Source organism: Nerophis lumbriciformis, linkage group LG17, assembly GCF_033978685.3.
Source record: "Nerophis lumbriciformis linkage group LG17, RoL_Nlum_v2.1, whole genome shotgun sequence".
Lineage (NCBI taxonomy): Eukaryota > Metazoa > Chordata > Actinopteri > Syngnathiformes > Syngnathidae > Nerophis > Nerophis lumbriciformis.
The window spans coordinates 25025001-25051043 of NC_084564.2; the positions used below are offsets into that span (position 1 = coordinate 25025001).

Below are 26043 nucleotides of genomic sequence, written 5' to 3' on the forward strand. Positions count from 1 at the left end.
GTATTGTGGTTTTGTTGGAGTTTGACTTGGCTCAAATACAGTAGTGCTTACCTAGCCCGGAAACAAGGGAGGCTGTGTAACTGGCTCAAGTAGGACTGCAACGAAGCAGACCTGAAAGGAATCGTAGGCTCATGTTTATTACTACCTCAGTCGTTCCAGCAATGATGAGCCGAATATTATCAGCAAAACCCCCACTTCAGCAAGGAGCAGCAAACTTTCACTTCTGCTTTTTTTCCTGCTTCTAATTAACGTCTCATAAAACCACTATTAAAGAGTGGCTCTGTTCCCTCCTGTTGTTCTTAGAAACCATGCCCATATGGGCAGTAACTTGTTTCTCATTTAAACCATTGTAGCAAGATTAAAGTATATTTTTTCAATATATCTTACTGTAGGTCCGTTAGCAAGTAACAATCTCTAAAAATGTCATCTATTTGTAAAATGCATGGATTTTTATTTCCAATATTGAAACCAGTGGTTTGCGCGATCGAGCCGACCCAGGATAGAACACAAGGGGAGATATGCCATGTGGGAGAGTGAATTAATGAGGCTGCAACTATGTGACAGTGGTTGTGTGTCTCTCTGCTGCTTGTTTGCCGGATAAAATATGTATCGTGTGCCACACTTTATGAAAATGCTTACTCGGGACTTTCACAACAGAAGGTCTTGATAAACAGTAGGGAGAAGGCGGTATATTTATACTGAGATCACTGGTACCCAATGCAATGCTACCTCTAAAGTCAACACAAACTGCTCCGGCTTGTTTTAATGTTTCCCACAGGAGATAATGGAAATAGCAATAATCTGTTCCAGCATCAAACTGTCGCCATAAAACATTTGTCGGCTGTACAGGCAGGGTTCTAACCAGTTGTTTAAAAGCTGGCATTTGTTTCTAGCGACAAAAAATATCCCATTTAAAATGCAATTTTTGATCCCACATTTATTTAAAAATAAACAAATACAATCCTTTATGTTGGTTATCCTGTATAAGTACGATTTTTGAATTGTCTACTAAACAGTGCTACTTTACCCCATTTATAGCATGCAGCAAAATGTCACCGCTTTTACTGTTTGCTGCAAGGGTGCCTTGCTCGTGAAATGATAAGTGTGTGTCACCATTAATATTGGACAATTGGGTGTGCATGTGTGCAGAAGCTTCTCGGGCAGCAACAATTATTCGATTTAATCGACGAATTTGATTAAAAAAAGCTTCCATCCATCTTCTTCCGCTTATCCAAGGTCGGGTTGCGGGGGCAGCAGCCTAAGCAGGGAAGCCCAGACTTCCCTCTCCCCAGCCACTTCGTCCAGCTCCTCCCGGGGGATCCCGAGGCGTTCCCTGGCCAGCCGGGAGACATGGTCTTCCCCGTGGCCTCCTACCAGTCGGACATGCCCTAAACACCTCCCTAGGGAGGCATTCAGGTGGCATCCTGACCAGATGCCCGAACCACCTCATCTGGCTCCTCTCGATGTGGAGGAGCAGCAGCTTTACTTTGAGCTCCTCCCGGATGACAGAGCTTCTCACCCTATCTCTAAGGGTGAGCCCCGTCACCCGGCGGAAGAAACTCATTTCGGCCGCTTGTACCCGTGATTTTGTCCTTTCAGTCATAACCCAAAGTTCGTAACCATGAGGATGGGAACGCACTGTAGGTCTACCAGTAAATTGAGAGGTTTGCCTTCCGGCTCAGCTCCTTCTTCACCACAACGGATCGATACAGCGTCCGCATTACTGAAGACGGACGCTGAAAGAACAACAGCAAAACTATGAATGAACACACGTGGAGTTATGTACTTATTAAAAAAAAGGAGAAATAACTGAAAACATGTTTTATTTTCTAGTTTCTTCAAAATAGCCACCCTTTGCGCCGATTACTTTTTCGCACACTCTTGGCATTCTCGCCATGAGCTTCAAGCACATCTGTGAAGTGAAAACCATTTCAGTTGACGACGTCTTGAAGCTCATCGAGAGAATTAGGTGTTTAGAGTGTGCGAAAAAGTAATCAGCGCAAAGGGTGGCTATTTTGAAGAAACTAGAATATAAAACATGTTTTCAGTTATTTCTCCTTTTTTTAATAAGTACATAACTCCACGTGTGTTCATTCATGGTTTTGATGCCTTCAGTGACAATCTACAATAGTCATGAAAATAAAGAAAACGCATTGAATGAGAAGGTGTGTCCAAACCTTTGGCCTGTACTGTATATATATATATATATAGATATATATATATGTATATATGTATGTATGTATGTATGTGTGTGTGTGTGTGTGTGTGTGTGTGTGTGTGTGTGTGTGTGTGTGTGTGTGTGTGTGTGTGTGTAAATAAACATATATTTCAGGCTGAAGTCGTTTTAAAAGACTGACTTGTGGAACACATTTAAAACTGTTGCACAGAATGTTCCTGCATTAAATAGCTCAGAATCAATACTGCAAAGTTAGTAAGACTTTTTTGTTGGACTTTTAAGTTGAGGGAAAATAATTGGATCTTTTTAACAATACACATTTTCCCAGCAGTTGCTGCCCTCTGCCCCTATTCTCGCTTTACCCTCCGCCTACGACAACATCCGTACGGCCTCCGGACTTCAACTCTCAGTTAAAGACATTTTAATAGCTTCCTTTTCTAAATAAACCTAGCGGCAGCCAGCAGAGCAGATAGTGTATCTAGCTCACAGATGGTGTCTGAAAGTAGCAGCAGATGAGACGGAGCTCGGCGAGGAGCCTGCTGTGTGGAGCTCTCAGCACTAGATGGCATTGACACTGTACATCTTGTTGTTAGTCAAACTCCTTCCTGGAGAAGTCATCAACAGTCAACCCAAATGTGATTAAAAAAGACCATTTTGAGTTGAGGTAGCAGGAAAACTACAAGGCCAATCCGTGGAGTGTATATCTCCACCAAGGGAAATATATAAAATTGATGATGTGTTCATTGGATCTGCTCCAAAATGTAAAGAATCCTCTCTTGGCCCCCTTGCTTTAAATTGGCCTTGGACATGTTATATAATTTTGTTTGCAGATGTATAATCTGGCAGTCCAGGTGATAGCAATTATCCCTAAAAATAGTCATGCACAATAATTGAGTAAAATGTTGTAAAAAAAAAAACACAGTAAAGAATGTGTACTTTTTCTTTTTTGATGAAGTGTGCACAATTACACTGCAAAAAGTCAAAAACAAGAAAAAAAAAATACACAAATTAGGGGTATTTTACTTGAACTAAGCAAAATTATCTGCCACTAGAACAAGACGATTTGGCTTGTCAAGACTTTCCAAAACAAGTAAAATTAGCTAACTTCAATGAACCCCAAAATACCTTAAAATAAGTATATTCTCACTAATAACAAGTGCACTTTTCTTGGTAGGAAAAAAAAAAGACCTTTTTGCTCAATATGTTGAAAAATATTCTTAAATTAAGTAAATGCTAGTGCCATTATCTTGACATAATGATATGCACTCGGCATTACATTTCTTGAAACCAGCAAACTTATACTTAAAACTAATTTATTGTTCTTAATGGAAAGGCAACAAGGCAAGCGCTTGTTACTCTCGGGGTCTACTTGCCGCTCAGGCAAATCATATGGTCTAAAAATGCATTTTTCCATCGATAACATGACATCATCGCACCAAGTGCGTGCTCTTTCGGTCAATTAGTGCACATATATACAGCGCGGCCCCCGGACAAAACATTTTTAATTGTAATTTTGAAGAATTCATCTAAATGTGCATGAACTATTTCTGTTCAAAATAGTTTGAAATGTCACATGTGAAATGTTTAAATATTAACTGTCCGTTTATTGTACTGTGCCAACTGTACTACTTTATGAGTACGTATTTTCTATTGTTTCATTAAAAATAAAACCGCAAAGTCCATTTGGCTGTCATCCGTTTTAATTTGACAAAATTGTGTCAAAGTCATGATTTTTTTTTTCATGCTTGAAATAAGAAATTATAACTTTAAAAAAGTAGTTTTATACTTGTGAATGTTGATGGCACAGCTTTGCAACAGTTGATATTCTAGTTTCAAGCATGTTTTACTCAATATAGGTTATAAAATCTCAGCTACAAAAGCTGTAATATCTTACTGAGATAATTTAGGACCAAAACCCTTAAAACAAGTAAAATACTCTAACATAAAATCTGCTTAGTGAGAAGAATGATCTTATCAGACAGAAAATAAGCAAATATTACCCTTATTTGAGATATTTAATCTTACTTAGATTTCAGTTTTTGCAGTGTACATGTGGAATTTTCATTCTTTCTCTAAGCGATTTCAACGTAAAATCAAGGGTAGATTCAACAGTATATGTTAGGGTTAGTTGCACGACAAGTAGGAAACAAGTTATCTTGCTTTACTGGCTTCCTGTTTGTGCAAAAGAGGTGTACACACTGAGGTTTTACTGAGAACGGAATCTGCACACAGGCCACATGAAAGGTGCCTAAAACGAATACAGTGCGCCTTTTGGGCCGCCACGCACATTAGTTGATCGCCAATTAGTAATCACTAAATGACTCCGTTCCATTTTTATGTAAAAGGAAGTTAACCACTGTATATATTAGGACATACAGCAAAGAGCACAGTTTGTAGGTTCAATGTGCACAATTGAATATTTTAGTTGCTCAAAGTCAGACAACAATGTGTTTATATGAGTTTAGGTTGGGGTATGTCATTTATTAATGGAGAAAGACATTTGTGTCTCTTTTTTTCATGTTAGCATTTAAGATGGCACCAGTCAGTCTGTGAGTTTATCAAAGTGCAGATATCAATTAGTGTTTTTCTTTTTTTTACATTTTAACTTAAAATGGTAATACTAACTGTCGGGAGTTTAACAGTTGTTGTCCTTATTAGCGGTTGTCATTAACAAATACTGTTTATCGTTGCATCCTTGATTAATGTTGTTGGTTTAGGCCTCAGGATGCAGAGCAAGGAAGGAGAAGTATAAGCAATAAGTCCATTTAAAGGCCTACTGAAATGCGATTTTCTTATTTAAACGGGGATAGCAGGTCCATTTTATGTGTCATACTTGATCATTTCGCGATATTGCCATATTTTTGCTGAAAGGATTTAGTAGAGAACATCGACGATAAAGTTCGCAACTTTTGATCGCTGATAAAAAACCTTGCTTGTACCGGAAATAACAGACGAGTAGCGTGACTTCACAGGTTGTGGAGCTCCTCACATCCGCACATTGTTTACAATCATGGCCACCAGCAGCGAGAGCGATTCGGACCGAGAAAGCGACGATTTCCCCATTAATGTGAGCGAGGATGAAAGATTCGTGGATGAGCAAAGTGAGAGTGAAGGACTAGAGGGCAGTGGGAGCGATTCAGATAGGGAAGATGCTGTGAGAGGCGGGTGGGACCTGATATTCAGCTGGGAATGACTAAAACAGTAAATAAACACAAGACATATATATACTCTATTAGCCACAACACAACCAGGCTTATATTTAATATGCCACAAATTAATCCCGCATAACAAACACCTCCCCCCTCCCGTCCATATAACCCGCCAATACAACTCAAACACCTGCACAACACACTCAATCCCACAGCCCAAAGTACCGTTCACCTCCCCAAAGTTCATATAGCACATATATTTCCCCAAAGTTACGTACGTGACATGCACATAGCGGCACGCACGTATGGGCAAGTGATCAAATGTTTGGAAGCCGCAGCTGCATGCGTACTCACGGTACCGTGTCTGCGTATCCAACTCAAAGTCCTCCTGGTAAGAGTCTCTGTTGTCCCAGTTCTTCACAGGCCAATGGTAAAGCTTGACTGTCATATTCTGGTATTGTAAACAATGAAACACCGGCTGTGCAATGCACCGCTTCCCACCTACAGCTTTCTTCCTTGCTGTCTCCATTGTTCATTGAACAAATTGCAAAAGATTCACCAACACAGATGTCCAGAATACTGTGGAATTTTGCGATGTAAACAGATGACTTAATAGCTGGCCACCATGCTGTCCCAAAATGTCCTCTACAATCCGTGACGTCACGCGCAGGCGTCATCATACCGAGACGTTTTCAGCAGGATATTTCGCGCAAAATTTAAAATTGCACTTTAGTAAGCTAACCCGGCCGTATTGGCATGTGTTGCAATGTTAAGATTTCATCATTGATATATAAACTATCAGACTGCGTGGTCGATAGTAGTGGGTTTCAGTAGGCCTTTAATTGGTAAATACTGGTAGTGCAAAACTAGTGCAGCATGGAAGTGTACAGTAGACAAACATTTATAATATTTATAATATTTTTTAATTTTAATAAAAATAAAAAAAAGTTTTAATTTTTTCTTTCTTGCCTCTGGTGAGGGCGGTATAGCAGCAGTCGCCCTCCAGGGCCCCAAGTCCCCGCCCCTCTGTTGCGAGTTGTCATGATTAACTGTAACATGTTTATGTGTGCATGGCATGGACGTTTTTTCCCACTCCAGACGAGGCCCCCTTAGGAGCCCCGTCTAGATTTTATGTTTTTACTCAACTTCCTCTCCTTTACCTTTTTCTTATCTTTTACGGGGTGCCTCGTGGCGACCCATCAGCGTTCCTGTTCTGTAACCCTGTACACTGTTTGTTTGTCTAATCTTGAACGGGGTTGTGCTGAAAACATAGTTTCGTAGTACTTGTGCAATGACAATAAAGTCCTGTCCTATGAGGTACAAAGCAAAATAATCCAGCAAAAGGTGAAACTGATATGATAGATTAACGCATGAAAAACAGGTGTGCTGGTTGGAATTGAAACAGAAAGTGAAGATGCAGCAAAACAAACAGAGTCCATCAAGAAGTAGCACACGGACAGGAAATCATACAAAAACACAAGAAAAAAGCAAACAAAGGGAAACCTACCATGTGGTATCATAACTCATTAGGTCTTTTTACATTTCTGACATAAAAAAAGTCGGGGGGTGTATATTGTAGCGTCCCGGAAGAGTTAGTGCTGCAAGGGGTTCTGGGTATTTGTTCTGTTGTGTTACGGTGCGGATGTTCTCCCGAAATGTGTTTGTCGTTCTTGTTTGGTGTGGGTTCACAGTGTGGCGCATATTTGTAACAGTGTTAAAGTTGTTTATACGGCGACCCTCAGTGTGACCTGTATGGCTGTTGACCACCTTGTATTCACTTGTGTGTGTGTGAAAAGCCGTAGATATTATGTGATTGGGCTGGCACGCAAAGGCAGTGCCTTTAAGGTTTATTGGCGCTCTGTACTTCTCCCTATGTCCGTGTACCACTTCGTACAGAGGCGTTTTAAAAACTCATAAATTTTACTTTTTTAAAACCGATACCGATCATTTCCGATATTACATTTTAGAGCATTTATCGGCCGATAATATCGGCAGTCCGATGTTATCGGACATCTCTATGCACAAGTATTTTGTTCAAAAAAACGTACTACAGTGCCCTTTGTTTTGGGGTGTTATAAAATCTGTAATATAGACCGGTATGTTTTTTACAGGCCAATACTGATTATTATTCAAGGAGGCAGACAACCGATTTTTGGAGCCGATATTCATTTGCAGCAAAGGTTTTTTTTAAACATGCACAATGTATGTCAGTAAACAGCTAGACAAGGCTTCAAGTTTTTTTTTTTTTAAATAGTATTTTTGAGGAAACGTCGGACCAGTAGCAACATAATGTTTAATGGGGCCCTAACGTTGTAGTTAAACAAAAAGCATCAGAGGATATCACAGACACCTTTATCACATGTCTCTGAAAGGAGCATCAACATTTGCATTTCAAAAATATAACCCGGGAAAATTGGTAAAAATCATACTTGCCAACCTTGAGACCTCCGAATTCGGGAGATTGGGGGGGTGGTTGAGGTGGGTGGGGTGGGTGTATATATTTTCAAGTATTTCTTATATATATATATATATATATATATATATATATATATATATATATATATATATATATATATATATATATATATATATATATATATATAATTGATTAATAATCGGATAAAAGAGACAAACTACATTTCTATCCTTTCCAGTATTTTATTGAAAAAAACAGCATACTGGCACCATACTTATTTTGATTATTGTTTCTCAGCTGTTTGTACATGTTGCAGTTTATAAATAAAGGTTTATAACAAATAAAAAAAAAATAATATATATATATATATATATATTAAAAAAAAAATTGCGCATGCGCATAGTATAGATCCAACAAATCGATGACTAAATTAAGCGCCAACTATTTTTATAATCGATTTTAATCGATTTAATCGATAAGTTGTTGCAGCCCTAATATATATATATATATATATATATATATATACTAAAGGCAGTGCCTTTAAGGCACGCCCCCAATATTGTTGTCCGGCTGGAAATCGGGAGATTTTCGGGAGAATGGTTGTCCCGGGAGATTTTCGGGAGAGGCGCTGAAATTCGGGAGTCTCCCGGAAAATTTGGGAGGGTTGGCGAGTATGCATACAACATAAGATATTATGGTGTGTGTAAAATGTAAAAGCAACTTTTCTTACCTTCTGGTACCGGCTGATCTGTATTTGGGATCTGCATAAGTCCTGAAAATTTGCACGCGTCAGCCTTTGTAGTCCGTGCGACGCCATAGTCGATAAGCTTTTTCTTTTCTCTATCTTCTTGTTATGGGACATTCATCCTCCGCTGTTGCCATTTCTAATATAAAGTAGTGTAAAGTTCTATATATATGTCAGTAAACTAGCCATGAAAGCGATAAAACATACCGGTGAAGTGAGTTTACATTATTCACCCAAGGAACTTTAGTTATTAGAGAGTTTCGGTCGGACGGTTATTCACGGGACACATTTCCGGTGTTGTTGTTGCACTAGTGAGCCACGGATGAAGAGATGCTGCTCCATTATTGATTGAAGTAAAGTCTGAATGTCATTAAAACAGTTAGCGCCATCTTTTGACGCTTCTTCCACTCCCGTCCTTGCACGCTACACCGCTACAACAAATATAACGGTGAAAAGACGCTGCCGAAGGTGAGCCACGTAAATAAGACCGCCCACAAAACGGCGCATCCTGAAGCGATTGTCAGAAAGCGGCTTGAAGATGATCTGTAAAACTAAATCTATGCAACATTTTGACCAAACCACCATTACATGTTATGTAGACCACAAGGAAGTGTTTTACATTTAGGAAAAAAAATCATAATATGACCCCTTTACGGCGCCCTATAATCCAGTGCGCCTTTTGTATGAAAATAGACCTGACTAGACCCGCTCATCAGCAGTGCGCCTTATGCCCTATGGTCCAGAAAATACGGTACATTATTTAGTCTGTCAGGACGAGGCTGACCTTGTGTGTTTTTCATCTGTGATCTTGCGCCCTCTGGTAGTGACAGTCACCCTCCTCTACTGGTCACCATGGTTACAAGAGAGCATTTTAAAATCATTGGCGTTCTGCACCACATCAAACACCACCATTACTCAGCTCCTTGCTCTTCAGGGAACCCAACTATAGGCCAGCTAACTGCTTACAAGGCAACATCCAGGAGTTTTTATTAGACTAAAGTTTCCTGCCGTTGACCCGGTTGGCTATTTGAAGCCAGTAAGATGGCACACATTTGTCTATTGTGTAAATAGTTCGACCACATGCATGATTATGCAGCATGTGCACACATAAAAAGCGGCGGCCATGGGAGAGGCGAGGTCCGAACACTAGTTCTTCCCGGGGACACAGGGAGTGCACAGTGAGGCTGCAGCACAGCTGGAAGACATTAATGGTACAAATTGATGGTCTCTAGACCACGATGATGTCATTTTTTTTTCTTTTTCGTTTTGATACATGCATCGTAACTCTGGTTACAGTAAATGTACATTAAACACACACACACGTAGTAAACTGACAGCAGTTTTTATTTTACCTTTTAATTGTCAGCTGAATAACTTAGCTGCAGCCTTTGTCATTTCCTCATTCTTTAATATGAAGTCACACTTTAAACTAATAGTTATTGGCTGCTGTCTGACACGTATCCTGTACCTCTCTGTGCAAACAGTGAGGTGGGATGCTTATCTGACCTATTATAGTTTGTTCTCTCACGAACGCACAGTGCTCAATTTAACAAAAAACAACTGCAATGTGCAGGATTCAGCATTTTTAAACATGTATAATATAAGTACAACATTTGTAATACCATCTCAAAAAGTAAATGATAGTAAACATCCCTGCTTGGCACTGTTATGATCCGCTGCCCGGATCATATTTTTTGTTTACGTTTTCAAGATACTTGTGTTTTTGGTTAGTTTTGGACTCCTTGAGTACCTGTTTTGTACACCTGAGTTTGTTGCCATGGCTGCTTATTATTTTCACCTGCCGCGTTTGTTCCCGACACGCACCTGTTTGTCATCACTGACATTATTATTTAAGTCTGTCCTCCCTGTCATTCGTTCTGGCTTCGTAGTTTGTTTTCATGCAAAAGTTGACGACTTTTGTTCTGGCTCGGTACCTGTTAGCTTCCACGCTTATCTTCCTTAGTTTTTACCTTCTAGCTCCCATGCTAGCTCTTTTAGTTTTTGCCTTATGTGCTATGAGCACCCTTTTCTTTGTTCCAGTATAATTTATTTATTAAATAAATACTTTCTTACCTACACGCTGTGTCTGACGCCCGTCTGCATTTCTGAGAGAACGAACCGCGCATCACAATGCGCCCCGGTCGTCACAGGCACTCAGCATCAAGGGTTGGAATTGGGGGTTAAATCACCGAAATGATTCCCGAGCGCGGCCACCGCTGCTGCTCACTGCTCCCCTCAACCTCCCACGGGGTGGAACAAGGGGATGGGTCAAATGCAGAGGTTTTTATTTATTTATTTTACTTTTTCAATGTGTTTTCTCTATTTTCATGACTATCTACATTGTAGATTGTCACATTAAAACTATGAATGAACACGTGGAGTCATGCACCCAACAAAAAAAAAGCAAAACAACCGAAAACATGCCCTACATTCTAGTTTCTTCAAAATAGCCACCCCCAGCTCCGATCACTTTTTCGCACACTCTTGGCATTCTCTCGACAAGTCTCAAGAGGCAGTCACCCGAAAGTTTTTTGTTTTTTTTTAATGTAATTTTATTAATGAATTTAAATGCACTCACATTTAATTTAAGTTAATTTCACCACACCTAGTGTGTGTGTGACTATCAGTGGTACTAACTTTAACTTTATATACAGTAGTGTCCATAGTGTAAGAGCTGCCTTTTGACTTTTAAAATCAAAAGTGAAATAATGAAGAGAGATTCATGTTTGATGTGAAGATGTTGTTGTTGTTTTATTATTATCCACGACTAAAACTTTTTTTTGTTTTTTTTTCTATTCTAAAAAAAAACAAAAAACAACTTCGGTAGTAGTGCCAAAGAGACAATACAGAACACTTGTTAATAATACTTCACGTGGGCGATAAATGTACGTCTTGTTTGCTTTTGTCTCTGTGCACTGTTTATATTTATCCCTGTAACGCATCATAATAACAATAATTAGCCTTGCACATGGGTGTTGGGGCGGGATCTCAAGTGACACGGATCCATTTTGTCTAATTGTGACCCAAGATCATCACCATGGATACCTCGAGAGGGAAAGAGCCTGAGAATGTGTGGATCTACACCAGATGATAACAGAGAGCACAATAGTGCATACTCAAATGCAGTCAAATATGTTTTATGTAGCGTCCCCTTAAGAGTTTTTTTTTTTTTTTTAACTCTCTAGCGTTGCCTAATTTGTTTGGGCATAGGATTCACAGGTTGTTATTCAGTTTGACATCATTGGTGAAACTGGTGGATGTTAGAGACGTTGTGCTCCGCTACCATCCTTACGCTTGAATATGGGCTTACTTGGCCTCTCCATTACCTTCACCTTACTTTAGCAAGGCATCTTGGAGGTGTGTTTGGGCTCGTTATCATGTTGGAAAACACCCATGTTTTTTCCAAGGAAGGGCGATCATATTTTTTCACAATTTCCCTTAATGAGCCACAGCTCCCCAGTGCCAGCAACACTCATGCAGCGCCAAATCGACTGTTGCTATAAATGCATGACAGTTTGGACTCTATTATTAATTTATTAATTAACTTAGTTTATGTATTTGTTTCCTCTCCAGCGCTCTTATTTTTGTTTTCCACCCTCCTGTTTGGATCCACCACTTCTCTTGTCTGAGCACTGGCTCCCTCACATGTCCCTGACTAACAATCAGGACAGACCTGTCCCCGGTTGCCAATCAGGATTTCTTTTTATTCCAGTCCTGCCCTCATCACGCCACTGTATCATTTTGCTTTCTTTGCTATGTGCCTCCATGCTGCATACCTTTCCATATGCTTCCTGTGCACTGCCCTACTGCACTATTTGTATCATTAAATAAATGTTTTAATCATACTTTGCCTGCCGCCTCTGCATCCTGGGGTTCGGGACCATCACAGGACGTAATACTGTTGGCATGACACATTTACTTTGCTACTTATTATTTAAACCAGACGTGGGAATCTTTGGGCACCTCACGATTAGATTACAATACAGGAGCTACGATTCGATAAAAAAAATATTATTGATGCATCTATAATTTTTATATATTGATGCAGTTTTAAATAGATTTTTGTTTCACTAAATAAGCGTTTATCACTTGCAACTTTGAAAAACAGTGCATTTGTAATTAGAAAAAGTCAAATTAATTCTCACATTTACTAAACTAATGGAAATGTGTGCAAAACTGCAACATACTGTAAGTGCCTTGTAATGAAGGAGCTGGTCGGATCCCTCGGTGAGGTGGCTCGCTGCAGTCCGCCGAATTTTAGAACTGTCTGCATTACTTTATTTACAATAAATAAATCGATTATCGATTATTGACATTTTGAATATCTCCCTAATTCTGAGGTCTCAAGGTTGGCAAGTATGTGGCCAGGTAGTGTCAAGTAACAAAATATACTGTATGAGCTAAAAAAAAAAAAGTACTTTGCTAACATGCTCACAATAGAATGCTTACAGTTAGCATCAAGGACATGGCAAAATATATGACACTATACCTTCTAAATTACATAAAAAGCTAACATGCTAATGTTAGAACGCTGAGATGCTAACTGAGACAAGCATCAAGTACCAACATATATTATTCTGAGGTGTGTACTTGGAATTAAAAAAAAAAAATGCTAGCACGCTAACATTAGCATGTATCAAGTACCAAAATGAGGTGTTTACTTACAAAATAAGTTAAAAGAAAAGCTCGTATGGTAACATTAGTCTGATGTCCGATAATATCGGACTGCCGAAGGCATACTTGGTCAACAGCCATGCAGGTCACACTGAGAGTGGCCGTATAAACAACTTTAACACTGTTGCAAATATGCGCCACACTGTGAACCCACACCAAACAAGAATGACAAACACATTTCGGGAGAACATCCGCACCGTAACACAACATAAACACAACAGAACAAATACCCAGAACCCCTTGCAGCACTAACTCTTCCGGGACGCTACAATAACACCCCCCTCAACCCCGCCCACCTCAACCTCCTCATGCTCTCTCAGGGAGAGCATGTCCCAAATTCCAAGCTGCTGTTTTGAGGCATGTTAAAAAAAATAATGCACTTTGTGACTTCAATAATAAATATGGCAGTGCCATGTTGGCATATTTTTCCATAACTTGAGTTGATTTATTTTGGAAAACCTTGTTACGTTGTTTAATGCATCCAGCGGGGCATCACAACAAAATTAGGCATAATAATGTGTTAATTCCACGACTGTATATAGCGGTATGGGTATCGGAATTGGTAATTAAGAGTTGGACAATATCGGAATATCGGATATCAGCAAAAAAGCCATTATCGGACATCTCTACTATCAGGTATCATTTGTCAAAGAATAAAATATTTGACGAATATTTTATTAATAATAAAAAAATGTTTTATTATAGTGCATGTGACAATAATATTATTATGTGACAATAATAATAATATCATTATTATTATTAAAATTATTAATAATAAAAATGTTTTGCTAATTTTTAAAATTAGCAAAAATAACAATAAAAGCTAACATGCTAATATAAGAATCCTAACAATTGTGCCGGAAGCCGTTAAAAAATAGCTATGGGCCGCTGACACCCCTGACATATACCATAAAAAAAAAAGTTTTCTGATCTGTATTTATTTCTGTGAGTTAGTATGCATGTCATTAACCTGAAAGCCGCCAGGTAATTAACGACTGGACAAACAATGTTTCATCATATTTTTGTAACAGTTTGGCCTTAGCTGAAGCTGGCCACTTACTATTGGTTTAAACAAGCCACAATGTCAATGACTCATGTTGTGCACTGCATTTCAGTGTTCAGCTTATTTCATCGCTTTCTTAAACCACCCACGGTGAAAATTAGGACCAGGGCAACACCCAATGTTGTGGAGAAGAATGGGAGCCGATTAGAGAGGACAACACTGAATGTTGGCGTGCAAGACATCTTTCAGAGCTGTTCTGTCGTCCACATGCTGCATGCTTCATCTGTGAAGCCGCCCACTCCCTATTTTCCCTTCCACTCTCTGCACTATCGCTCACAACTCTGCAACAACCTCCCCAGAGCCTCGCATACAGTACTGTTCATGTCGCCAGCCATTCCGTCTGGTGGACCATTGCTTTCCCTTTAGGCACCGACACACACGCCGCAAAGTTTATCTATGCAGTCTGCAGAAAAAGGGTGTGTGCTATCATCACTGCGGCAGCAGAAGTGGAAGGAGTGGTGTGACTGGGAGGAAATTCATCAAAAAAAAACCCGCTGCAGCAGGATGACATTGAGGGGAAATGATGCGGCTTTGTGTCCTGTGTAGCAGCTGGTTCTGGTCGTTGTTGCAATCTGCCATTTGTTGGGGCGAGCTTAGCTGGGCTGGGCTGGGCTGGACACATATGCACTCAGTGTGTGTGTGTGTGTGTGAGAGAGAGAGAGAGAGAGAGAGAGAGAGACACTGGCAGTGTGTATTCTCAGCCATAGCCACAGTAAGAGCCAGGATCTGGAGCTGGAAGCGTGTAGTTAGGATGGAGCATCTGCTGCCTGACAAGGCTTGAACACGGGCTCAGCACCACTGGCTGGACCAGCGGCTGCTTTCCGCCATCTTTGCTTGACAGCAGGTGACATGGGTTGTTCTGCCAGTGTGGTCCTACTTCTACGGTCAGTGGGTGGGGCAGAATGCGGCCACATGTGTTCACGGCAGGACCAAACGACAGTGGATGCTGCGACGCCCACCCTGGAAGGCTACACCGCCGCCTGCTCACCTCTGACCATCATTGTCATGGTAACCAGCACTGATGCTTCTAATGCATGTGTGGGTGGGTGGGAAGTTGTGGTTGTTTTTTTGTGCGCTTTCACTTTCTCTTGTAGAGACACAACCCTGTTTTTTTTGGGAGGGGTGGGGGTTTACTGTCTGCAATATCTTGGCCTGGGTGTAACAGCTGCGAGGTATAATGTGGAGGACGGAAATGGGGGTGGGGGTAGTCGTGGTGGAAGATGGGGTCATACATAAGGAATCTGTGGGAAAACTCCCTGCTTATGGAGAGAGAAGATTATTTAAAACACAAAAAAATAAGTGCACGCATGAATGAATGAGTGTTTGATTGCATTACATCAAGTTGGATTAGTTTTTTTTCCTAAACAACTGTCCAGTACAATGCAGACATCTGTTAGGTATCTGGACCCACCATTTTTTTATTATCCCAAGAAAGACCCTGGTTTCTGCAAGCCCAGTGGAAAAAATGTTTTGGCAGAGGGTGATTTTTACAGTTGTTCCCCCTTGTTGTTTTTTTTCCACTTTCCCACGATAAACCCTTCGTCTCCCTCTTTGGTCTCTATGGTGAGGTGGAATTGATGTTTTACGCTGCAAACCTTCACACTGACTCATCCATTGACTGGGCTTCCCCGTATGAAATATAGGTTTTGGTTTGAGGCAAGTAAAAATTGGCTTTTTAAAAAGCATTTTAGATTTGGAAACACTGTCACATGCATTCCAAGCCAGTAGGTGGAAAGAAAAACTACACACACATTGTGGCTGTCCTTTGAATACCCTTTATTAGTGTATACAGCATGTAATGCACTTGAATAGAAGCATCCTCAGTATAAGCACGAATGATGTGACTTTGACTTACTAGTGCATTCCCAGACTCATCATTTTTTCAGTGTTTAGACATGAACAATAACGCAATCATTTGCAAAATTGTTTAGTCTCCAAATGCCTTTGTTGTTTAAACTATCATCTGCCAAAAAGACATAGTTTTTAACCCATTTTTTGTTAAGTGTAAATATCCCCTAAAATGATAGAAATTAGTGGTTGCAGTGTTTCAAGATCAATAGCATTTGTAAAGTACAGACAACGTAGTTTCTCATTTAAAAAAAACCCACTATTATTATTTCTAAAGTATTCTTGCAATATAAAAATCTAACCTAAAGTTCAGGAATGATTTGCACGGCAAACCTCCCAGTTACTTAAAAAAAAAAAAAGACACTGGTTCTATCATTGAACCCTGGGGAACACCAAAGTTAAAATCCGGCTTAAATGAAGGGGTTATTGTATTAGTAAAACGCAGGTTTTGGATATATGGCAAAAAAACAATCACAATAATTTGTTTTATATCATCGGACCTTGAGTAATATCACAATACATTTTTTATGTTGTTTTTAACCTGTCAGTTTTTAAACCTCTGTAATAAAAACTATGGAAACTAGACAGTTCAAAATGTTATCATACTGAGTAAATAAAGCAAATAAGTTGTAAAAATTAAAAGTTTCTAGTCAAAAGTAAAACAAATGAATAATGCAAGAGCCAAAATAACATATTTCATTACAGAAAAAAAGGGCTATAAAAATATAATTCACTTCACTTCACCATTTTCGTCTGCTTTCCGACTGTCTCATCAGGTTGCTTTGTTTTGTGGGCAGTCTTACGTGCCACCACTTTGACTGCGTCTATTCCTCGCCATCTTTGTTGTAGTTTTTAGCGCTTTGAGTCTACTGACCGATTAAGTTTGAACTATACGCTGCTTTGTATTAGGAATGGCAACAGTGGAGGATGCATGTGCATGTACGAGCCAGTCTGCCCCATAATAAGAGGATGGTGAAAAAGAAGGAGCTTATTGACTACAGCGCGAACGACAATGGCGGACCGACTCAAAGCACTTTGGGTAAATTTAAACCACACTTGGATAAACCGATGGGAAAAACTTCTCCAAATGGGCGAATACCAAACGGCTTGTTTCCCGGCAGTATATGGAAGATGGCAAGATTGTTTTATAAATATCAAAATTCAGGGACTTCTGCAGATCCCAATCACTGTGACTACCTGTCACGTCAGGTGTCAAATGATTTGTTGTGTCCTTAGTTTCTGTGTTTATTTCCTGTAGCACTCTTATTTTAGTTCCGCTTCCTGTCTGTCTCCCTGAGCACTTTTCCACCCCACCTGCCGCTGATTGGTACCCTGGCCACACCTGGTCGCAGTTGCCAATCAGGTTTCTATTTATGCCTGCCTCGCCCTCCAGTCAGGGCTCGAGGATTGTTTTATGTTTATTGCTGTATACTGTCTTTGCTGTCTTGGTTATGTTCCTTATGCACTTTCGTGTACATGTGCTACAGTACGGCAAGTGGTGCAGACTCCGCTTGCATTTTCACACTTTTCATATAATAACGGAAAGGTTGTTCTTTTTTTCAAATACCGGTAATTAAATGGTTGTGTTGTACATGCAGTACTTTGTGCATTGGCTTTACTTGCTCCACATTACTACGGCGACTCAAAGCACCGCCACACAACCAACGTAGAATTAGCTTTGTTCTCAATAGCCTCACGTTTGGAGGTTAACTCCAAGTCACAACTGACATTTATTTCGCTGTCCTCAGATGTTTACTTCCACGGTACATTTAAACCGAAAGTGGAGCGGGATAAGGTCAACTTTGATTGGCTGTCGTCAATTACATTTCAGCCATGTTTGATCGAGGTGATATGCTCCAAGCTGATCACCGTATCACAATTTTATATTTATATATAGAGATGTCTGATAATGGCTTTTTTACCGATATCCGATATTCCGATATTGTCCAACTCTTAATTACCGATTCCGATATCAACCGATACCGATATATACAGTCGTGGAATTAACACATTATTATGCCTAATTTTGTTGTGATGCTCCGCCGGATGCATTAAACAATGTAACAAGGTTTTTCAAAATAAATCAACTCAAGTTATGGAAAAAAATGCCAACATGGCACTGCCATATTTATTATTGAAGTCACAAAGTGCATTATTTTGTTTTTAACATGCCTCAAAACAGCAGCTTGGAATTTGGGACATGCTCTCCCTGAGAGAGCATGAGGAGGTTGAGGTGGGCGGGGTTGGGGGGGGTTGAGGCGGGGGGGGGGGGGGGGGTAGCGGGGGGTGTATATTGGAGCGTCCCGGAAGAGTTAGTGCTGCAAGGGGTTCTGGGTATTTGTCCTGTTGTGTTTATGTTGTGTTACGGTGCAGATGTTCTCCCGAAATGTGTTTGTCATTCTTGTTTGGTGTGGGTTCACAGTGTGGCGCATATTTGTAACAGTGTTAAAGTTGTTTATACAGCCACCCTCAGTGTAACTTGTATGGCTGTTGACCAAGTATGGGTTGCATTCACTTGTGTGTGAAAAGCCGTAGATATTATGTGATTGGGCTGGCACGCAAAGGCAGTGCCTTTAAGGTTTATTGCCGCTCAGTACTTCTCCCTACGACCGTGTACACAGCAGCGTTTTAAAAAGTCATACATTTTTCTTTTTGAAACCGATACCGATAATTTCCGATATTACATTTTAAAGCATTTATCGGCCGATAATATCGGCAGATATTATCGGACATCCCTATTTATATATATATATATATATATATATATATATATATATATATATATATATATATATATATATATAAAACATTTATTTTAAAGTACTGTAGCACTTGTTGGTCCTCCACCCTTTTGCACCCTTGTGGACTTGACATCAATGTAAGGCATTGCATTGTGTGCAATGGTCAGTCATCCAACTGTACCACCTCTTTTTGATGTAATATTTATGCTGCAGAAATGGAGTACTAGTAAAACATACGTAAAAGAAAAACACATGAGTTGAAAAATCATAGTATTTTCTCTTTTTTTCTGAGCACAAAGCCTTGTTGTAATGATCTAAAGCAGATGTCTCACTTCCACTACTCTCTTCCCATCAATCTTTTATACAGTACTCACCAATTTTGGTTGTCCCCTTTTCCTTAGCAAGGCAATGATAAGTGTACTTCAGGTGACATAGGCCACTTTTTTCACAATGAGGCAATCTCATTTAGTTTCCCTTCTTTGTGTCCATTCTTGGCTCTGGATCTTAATTGTGTCTGTGTGTAGATTTATTATGCACCGTTGATCCTTTGGCCGTAGTTGGCCAGTCTAGTGGGCTACATGTTCCCTCCTCACAGCTGTCGTTTATCAACATCTACCTCACGTCTGTTGAGAGCGAGGCAGAAAGAACCGTGGGAGGTGCTGAGCTGACTGTGAAAGGTTAATAAGGTGACAGCGAGAGAGTGGTGTAAAGACATGATGGGAATCAAAGGGAGAGGACATTTGTTGAGATGAGGATAGAGGAAGAAAGTGACTGGACAGTTTGTGGACATTAGGACTGCAGATTAAGATAAACGTGTTATCTTGGTATAGACTTAAGAATTGCACTTGGCTTTCTGCTTAGTCATCTCTGCACCATCTTTGCAGAATGTGGCAAAAGGGATGCACCCCACATTTAAGGAAACTTTTTTATCACACTGTCATCCAACTGACGGGGCAAAATATATTTTCGACAAATAAAAACCTATGGGTAGTGTCAGTGCCTATTTCGTTCTCAATATGCTGATACCCTGAGGAAATGCGTTCCAACGGCTAATTGCAGTTTCTGGTACTGTATGTGCACGGGGTGGTATTTGCGGGGCACAATATAATGCATTACATGTAATGATTTTTTACTTTGTGTGTTGACATGGTAGTAGGCTGTATGATGTATGCGTAACGTGGTTTTTGTGTAACGTGGGTTGGCTCATAGAATCGCACTCTGCACTGAAAGATGGTGGTGTGCGTACATGGAAGAGAATGCAGTGCGTCAGGTTGGATGCAACATGGGGTTATGCTGAACGAAGTGTGGCGGTAATTTTACTGTTGGCCTTGGCTTGCCATCAAAGTAGGCCAATGCGATATATATTATATATTATTATATATCATTATTTCGATGGTGATGCGTGCAGTCAACTCTACATTTTAGCAGGTTAATGCCAACAATCTGTCCCGACTCCTGACGATAATATTGCTGCGTAACTTTACAAATACATTTGGCTAATCGACGTGTACATGTGGCATAATTACTTAGTAAACCCATCTTGCAAGAAGCATAAACAAGAGAAACCTACAGGGTAACACTCGTCAATTGACATTTGAAGTTCCTTGGAGTAGGATTCGGCAACCTCTGTCATGGAGAGTGAGAGGGGGCTACAGAATTTTGACCGTGATTGCAGTACCATTTCTGGCACCTTTTAATATTCAGGTCAGGATATGTAAATAAAGTATTGTTGGTGGGTTTTGGATGGTTATTTAGAGGGTTTTGTGAGCGAGATAGAAAGCCCCTACTGACTACATTGTTAGCGGACTTTTCATGTATTAATTTATTTACGACTTAGAATGCATAATGAGCTTCTTAATACGTTTTTTTTAACGCATTTATCGGCCGATATCGGACATCTCTCTCTCTCTCTCTCTCTCTCTCTCTCTCTCTCTCTCTCTCTCTCTCTCTCTCTCTCTCTCTCTCTCTCTCTCTCTCTCTCTCTCTCTCTCTCTCTCTCTCTCTCTCTCTCTCTCTCTCTCTCTCTCTCTCTCTCTCTCTCTCTCTCTCTCTCTCTATATATATATATATATATATATATATATATATATATATATATATATATATATATATATATATATATACATACATACATACATACATACACACACACACACACACACACACACACACACACACACACACACACACACACACACACACACACACAATTAAGACAGCTCAACAAGACAATTTAATGTGTCCTGCCTACAAGCAAGGCAGTTGTCATGGTCTTGAGCTGCATGAGTGCTGCCTATTAACTATGGTTCTTTGAGGTGAAACAATAATTCCAACATGTACTGAAGCAGATCCCCCTCCTTTGATAAGGAACCCAAACACACCTTCAAAGTGACGAGTGTCTTGCTTAGGAAGCTGAAGGTGATGAAGTAGCCAAGTATGTAGGGCATTCTTGAACGGGGAGGAGGACCAGCAATGATCTTTTCATAGAGGGGTGGAAGAGGATTCTAGTAAACATGTGCAGCTCTGGTGAATTCCATGCTCAAGAGGATTAAAGCAGTGCTAGATAACATTGGTGCTCACACTAAATATTCATACACTTCACTGGAAGGTGTACTTTTGATGAAGGCTATTTAGACAATAACGGATGTGTGTGGTCTTATTTTCAGAGACGGTAAATATATACCACTGTACAAGCAGTACACTGACTACTCTAAAGTATACCCAAGTTCCATTTATTTTGTATTTTCTCTTGAGAAGATATAATGAAATTGACACATACAGTGCATCCGGAATGTATTCACAACACTTTACTTGTTCCACATTTTGTTATGTTATGCAGCAATGTACAGAGACATCCTGGATGAAAACCAATGTTACCCATCCAACCTGATGGAGCTTAAGAGGTGCTGCAAAGAGGAATGAGCAAATAGGTGTGCCAAGCTTGTGGCATCGTATTCAAAAATATTTAAGGCTGTGTGATGTTTTTTTTTTGTTTTTGTTTAGTTTTTTAAACTGCAAAATTAAAAAAATAAAATGTTTACATTGTCATTAGGGGTTATTGTCTGTAGAATTTTGAGGACAAAAATAAATATCAATGAGGCTATACCATAACAAAATTTGGAAAAAGTGAAGTTTTTGTGTATACTTTAAAGTTAAAGTTCTAATGATAGTCACACATACTAGATGTTGGGATATTATCCTCTGCATTTGACCCATCCCCATCTTCACCCCCTGGGAGGTGAGGGGAGCAGTGAGCAGCAGCGGTGGCCGCGCTCGGGAATCATTTTGGTGATTTAACCCCCAATTCCAACCCTCGATGCTGAGTGCCAAGCAGGGAGGCAATGGGTCCCATTTTAATAGTCTTTGGTATGACTCGATACATTCTTGGCCAGTCGATTATTACACACGTTTTAAGCCAATTATTATCTTGTCATGTGTCAGATGCAAAAAAAAAAACCATTATGTAAAACATCAACTGTTTGACGCTATCAGCAGAGGTTGTTTCCTCTTATAGATATTAGTTCTGCTCTGAGGTTTTATCTGAGGAAGTGCACGCTTGTGTGTGTGCAGACTACTATGACGCTGCCTAAAAGTGCTGAACACATTCATATGCAAAAGAGTAATTCTTTTAATTCTCTCTTCTCTTTTCTTTTTCAAGACTTAAAACCTAAAGCAGGAAGTTCATGTTTGTGAGCTTATTTTTAAATGTGAACTAAAAAATTGTTGTAGATCAATGCCGCTGTAGTATTGCAATATATAAAAATAAGGTGCTCGGGCACCTTTGTTGGTTGGTGTAGCTCATTTGTTGGGGAATTTTGAAGTGTGTGTGTGTGGGTGTGTGTTGAACATTAACAACTTCCTCTCCATCCATGTGCGTAGACACACAACTAGTTGCCAGTTCGGCTTATGACACAGCACATGTTCTGCTGCATGCGTCTATTTAGCATCTTTTGTACAGTAAACTCACACTTTGTCTTTTTTTACTTGTTTATAGTTGAGCCATTTTGTTTATTTAACTTTTGATATGAGTTTCAGGAGCAAAATCACCTTCAGGAGGAAAACAAAGACCAAACGTGCAAAATTGGATTTCACCTATTTGAGTATTGTATGTATGTTCTCTTATTATTTGTCTACTGTCTCGCACAGTATGTCTTGTTATTGCTTTGAGCAGTTCTAGTGTTGTCTGACAAGCCTGCTGTCAGACAATGCCATGATACTTCAGTTTCCCTTATTCTTTTTCAAGTGTGTAGCGTAGAGTTCATTTGATAGAGTTCTATTCTAGAAACAGTTAGATGGGGGTTAGTTTGAAAATGAAAATGAAACTGTGTGGCTATCACTGATGAATATATAACAAGAACACATCGTTTTTCTGTATTTTCTGTATCAAGTAAGTATTGTATTTATGTTTTCTCAATTGCTTTGTACATTTATATCCTCAGTACCATATCGTAAAGCTGGAATTGGGTTGGAATTGGGGTTGCTTAATTGACTTGTGTTAGATGGATTTACATTCAGCGATTTTTCTAAATAAACATTTTTAAAAAGACGTTTCTCGGCCAACACTATATAAGTCGTAAGTCAGCAGCCAAAGCGAGCTTTTGTAACCAGTAATCTGTTTTAAAAAAGGTTTTATTATTATTTATATTCCGAATAATATATTAAGAGAATTGTGTTGAATCAAGAATCTAATTTGAATATAATCGTTACCCCAAGAATCGGAATCAAATAGAATCATGAGGTGCCCAAAGATTCCCACCTCAAGTGAATATACTACAATGATTTGTACAAATATATGATGTAAACATATGATGCTATATTTGTAATGCTAACACAAGTCAAGATGCATCCAGGCTGGTCCAGCATATACACTATATTTCCAAAAGTATTTGGCCACCTGCCTTGACTCACATATGAACTTGAAGTGCCATCCTATTCCTAACCCATAGGGTTCAATATGATGTCGGTCCACCTTTTGCAGCTATTACAGCTTCAACTCTTCTGGGAAGGCTGTCCAAAAGGTTGTGGAGTGTGTTTATAGGAATCTTTTACCATTCTTCCAAAAGCGCATTGGTGAGGTCACACACTGACGTTGTTCGAGAAGGCCTGGCTCTCAGTCTCCGTTCTAATTCATCCCAAAGGTGTTCTATCGGGTTCAGGTCAGGACTCTGTGCAGGCCAGTCAAGTTCATCCACACTTGCTTTGTGCACTGATGCACAGTCATGTTGGAAGAGGAAGGGGCCCGCTCCAAACTGTTCCAACAATGTTGGGAGCATGGAATTGTCCAAAATGTTTTGGTATCCTGGAGCATTCAAAGTTCCTTTCACTGGAACTAAGGGGCCAAGCCCAACTCCTGAAAAACAACCCCTCACCATGATTCCTCCTCCACCAAATTTCATACTTGGCACAATGCAGTCCGAAATGTACCCTTCCCCTGGCAACCTCCAAACCCAGACTCGTCCATTATATTGCGAGATGGAAAAGCGTGATTCATCCCTCCCAGAGAAGGCATCTCCACTGCTCTAGAGTCCAGTGTCAACGTGCTTTACACCACTGCATCCCACGCTTTGCATTGGACTTGGTGATGTATGGCTTAGATGCAGCTGCTCGGCCATGGAAACCCATTTAATGAAGCTCTCTGTGTACTGTACGTGGGCTAATTGGAAGGTCACATGAAGTTTGGAGCTCTGTAGCAACTGACTGTGCAGAAAGTCTTTGCACTATGCGCTTCAGCATCCGCTGACCCCTCTCTGTCAGTTTACGTGGCCTACCACTTGGTGACTGAGTTGCTGTTGTTCCCAAACTCTTCACTTTTCATAGAATAAAGCCCACAGTTGACTTTGGAATATTTAGGAACGAGGAAATCCACATTCAGATCATTTGGATGGGTGGCCAAATACTTTAGTACTATACTATAGTGTATTTCATAACACCAAAGCATTGAACTTGATCGGGGATTGTCATGGCAACGGCACAGACACTGTCCAACTAATTGCAAGTCAGCGTACTGCTCCTTTAAAGTCGAATGAAGACATATTGTCGCTTGAATGGTTAAAATATCCATTGTTATTGAATTAGTAATGCATTATGTTTTATTGGTGCAGGTTAAATAGAAGAATGGTACACTAATAATTCAGATGACTGATGAGTGAATATGGACTGAGCAGGAAACAGAAACATGCAGCTTATTGATTTTTGATCCTGCCTATGTACATTAGCGTAAACATCGCATTGGGCGAGTCACCTGGCGAGAATTTACTGTACATTGTTGATGCTTTTGGTGTTTTAAACGAGCACTGCATTTTACTTATGTTTTTCACTTGTTTATTAAAGTGGACTTATTATGCAAACCAACTTTTCCTATCTATTGGTACCTTTTTTGTGTGTATTTTGGATCTGCATGAGTCCTGAAAAGTTGAAATCAAACCATGGAGGTATTGCGGAGATATTTATAAAACAATCCTCCCCTCCTTCATGCTTCCTCCAAACGAGACGTTTGGAATTTGCCCAATTTGTGACATTTTTCCCATTGGTGACGTCAGCGGATATGTCCATATATGGTAGATATTTACCTAAAGAGCTTTGAGCGAGGCCACCATTGCAGTCTGACATTGTAGTCAATAAGTTCCTTCTTTTTCTTTATCTTCTTCACTGCAAAAACTGAAATCCAAGTAAGATGAAATATCTCAAATAAGGGTGATATTTGCTTATTTTCTGTCTAATAAGATAATTCTTCTCACTAAGCAGATTTTATGTTAGAGTGTTTTACTTGTTTTAAGTGTCCTAAATGATCTCAGTAAATATTACAGCTTGTTGCTGAGATTTTATGACCTATATTGAGTAAAACATGCTTGAAACTAGAATATCAAGTGTTGCAAAGCTGTGTCATCAACACTCACAAGTATAAAACTACTTTTTTAAAGTAATAATTTCTTACTTCAAGCATGAAAAAAAAAATCATGATGCCGAGCGCATATCATTATGTTAAGATAATGGCACTAGCATTTACTTAATTTAAAGGCCTACTGAAACCCACTACTACCGACCAAGCAGTTTGATAGTTTATATATCAATGATGAAATCTTAACATTGCAACACATGCCAATACGGCCAAGTTCGCTTACTAAAGTGCAATTTTAAATTTTGCGTGAAATATCCTGCTGAAAACGTCTCGGTATGATGACGCCTGCGCGTGACGTCACGGATTGTAGAGGACATTTTGGGACAGCATGGT

The 26043-nt window shown here is 39.7% G+C and overlaps 1 protein-coding gene across 2 annotated transcripts in view; it reads left to right on the forward strand.

Annotated features, from left to right (window-relative positions):
- Window positions 1–14947: 14947 nt before the first annotated feature.
- The window catches only part of dock10 (dedicator of cytokinesis 10), a 120273-nt gene continuing 109177 nt past the window's right edge, over window positions 14948–26043 (forward strand). Inside the window, exon 1 of one of the 2 annotated variants that reach the window (XM_061972969.2) lies at window positions 14948–15231. In XM_061972969.2, the coding sequence (XP_061828953.1) occupies window positions 15073–15231 (159 nt within the window). In that variant the 5' untranslated portion in view covers window positions 14948–15072. The remainder of the gene's footprint in view (window positions 15232–26043) is intronic. The other variant, XM_061972970.2, reaches the window with a different exon arrangement.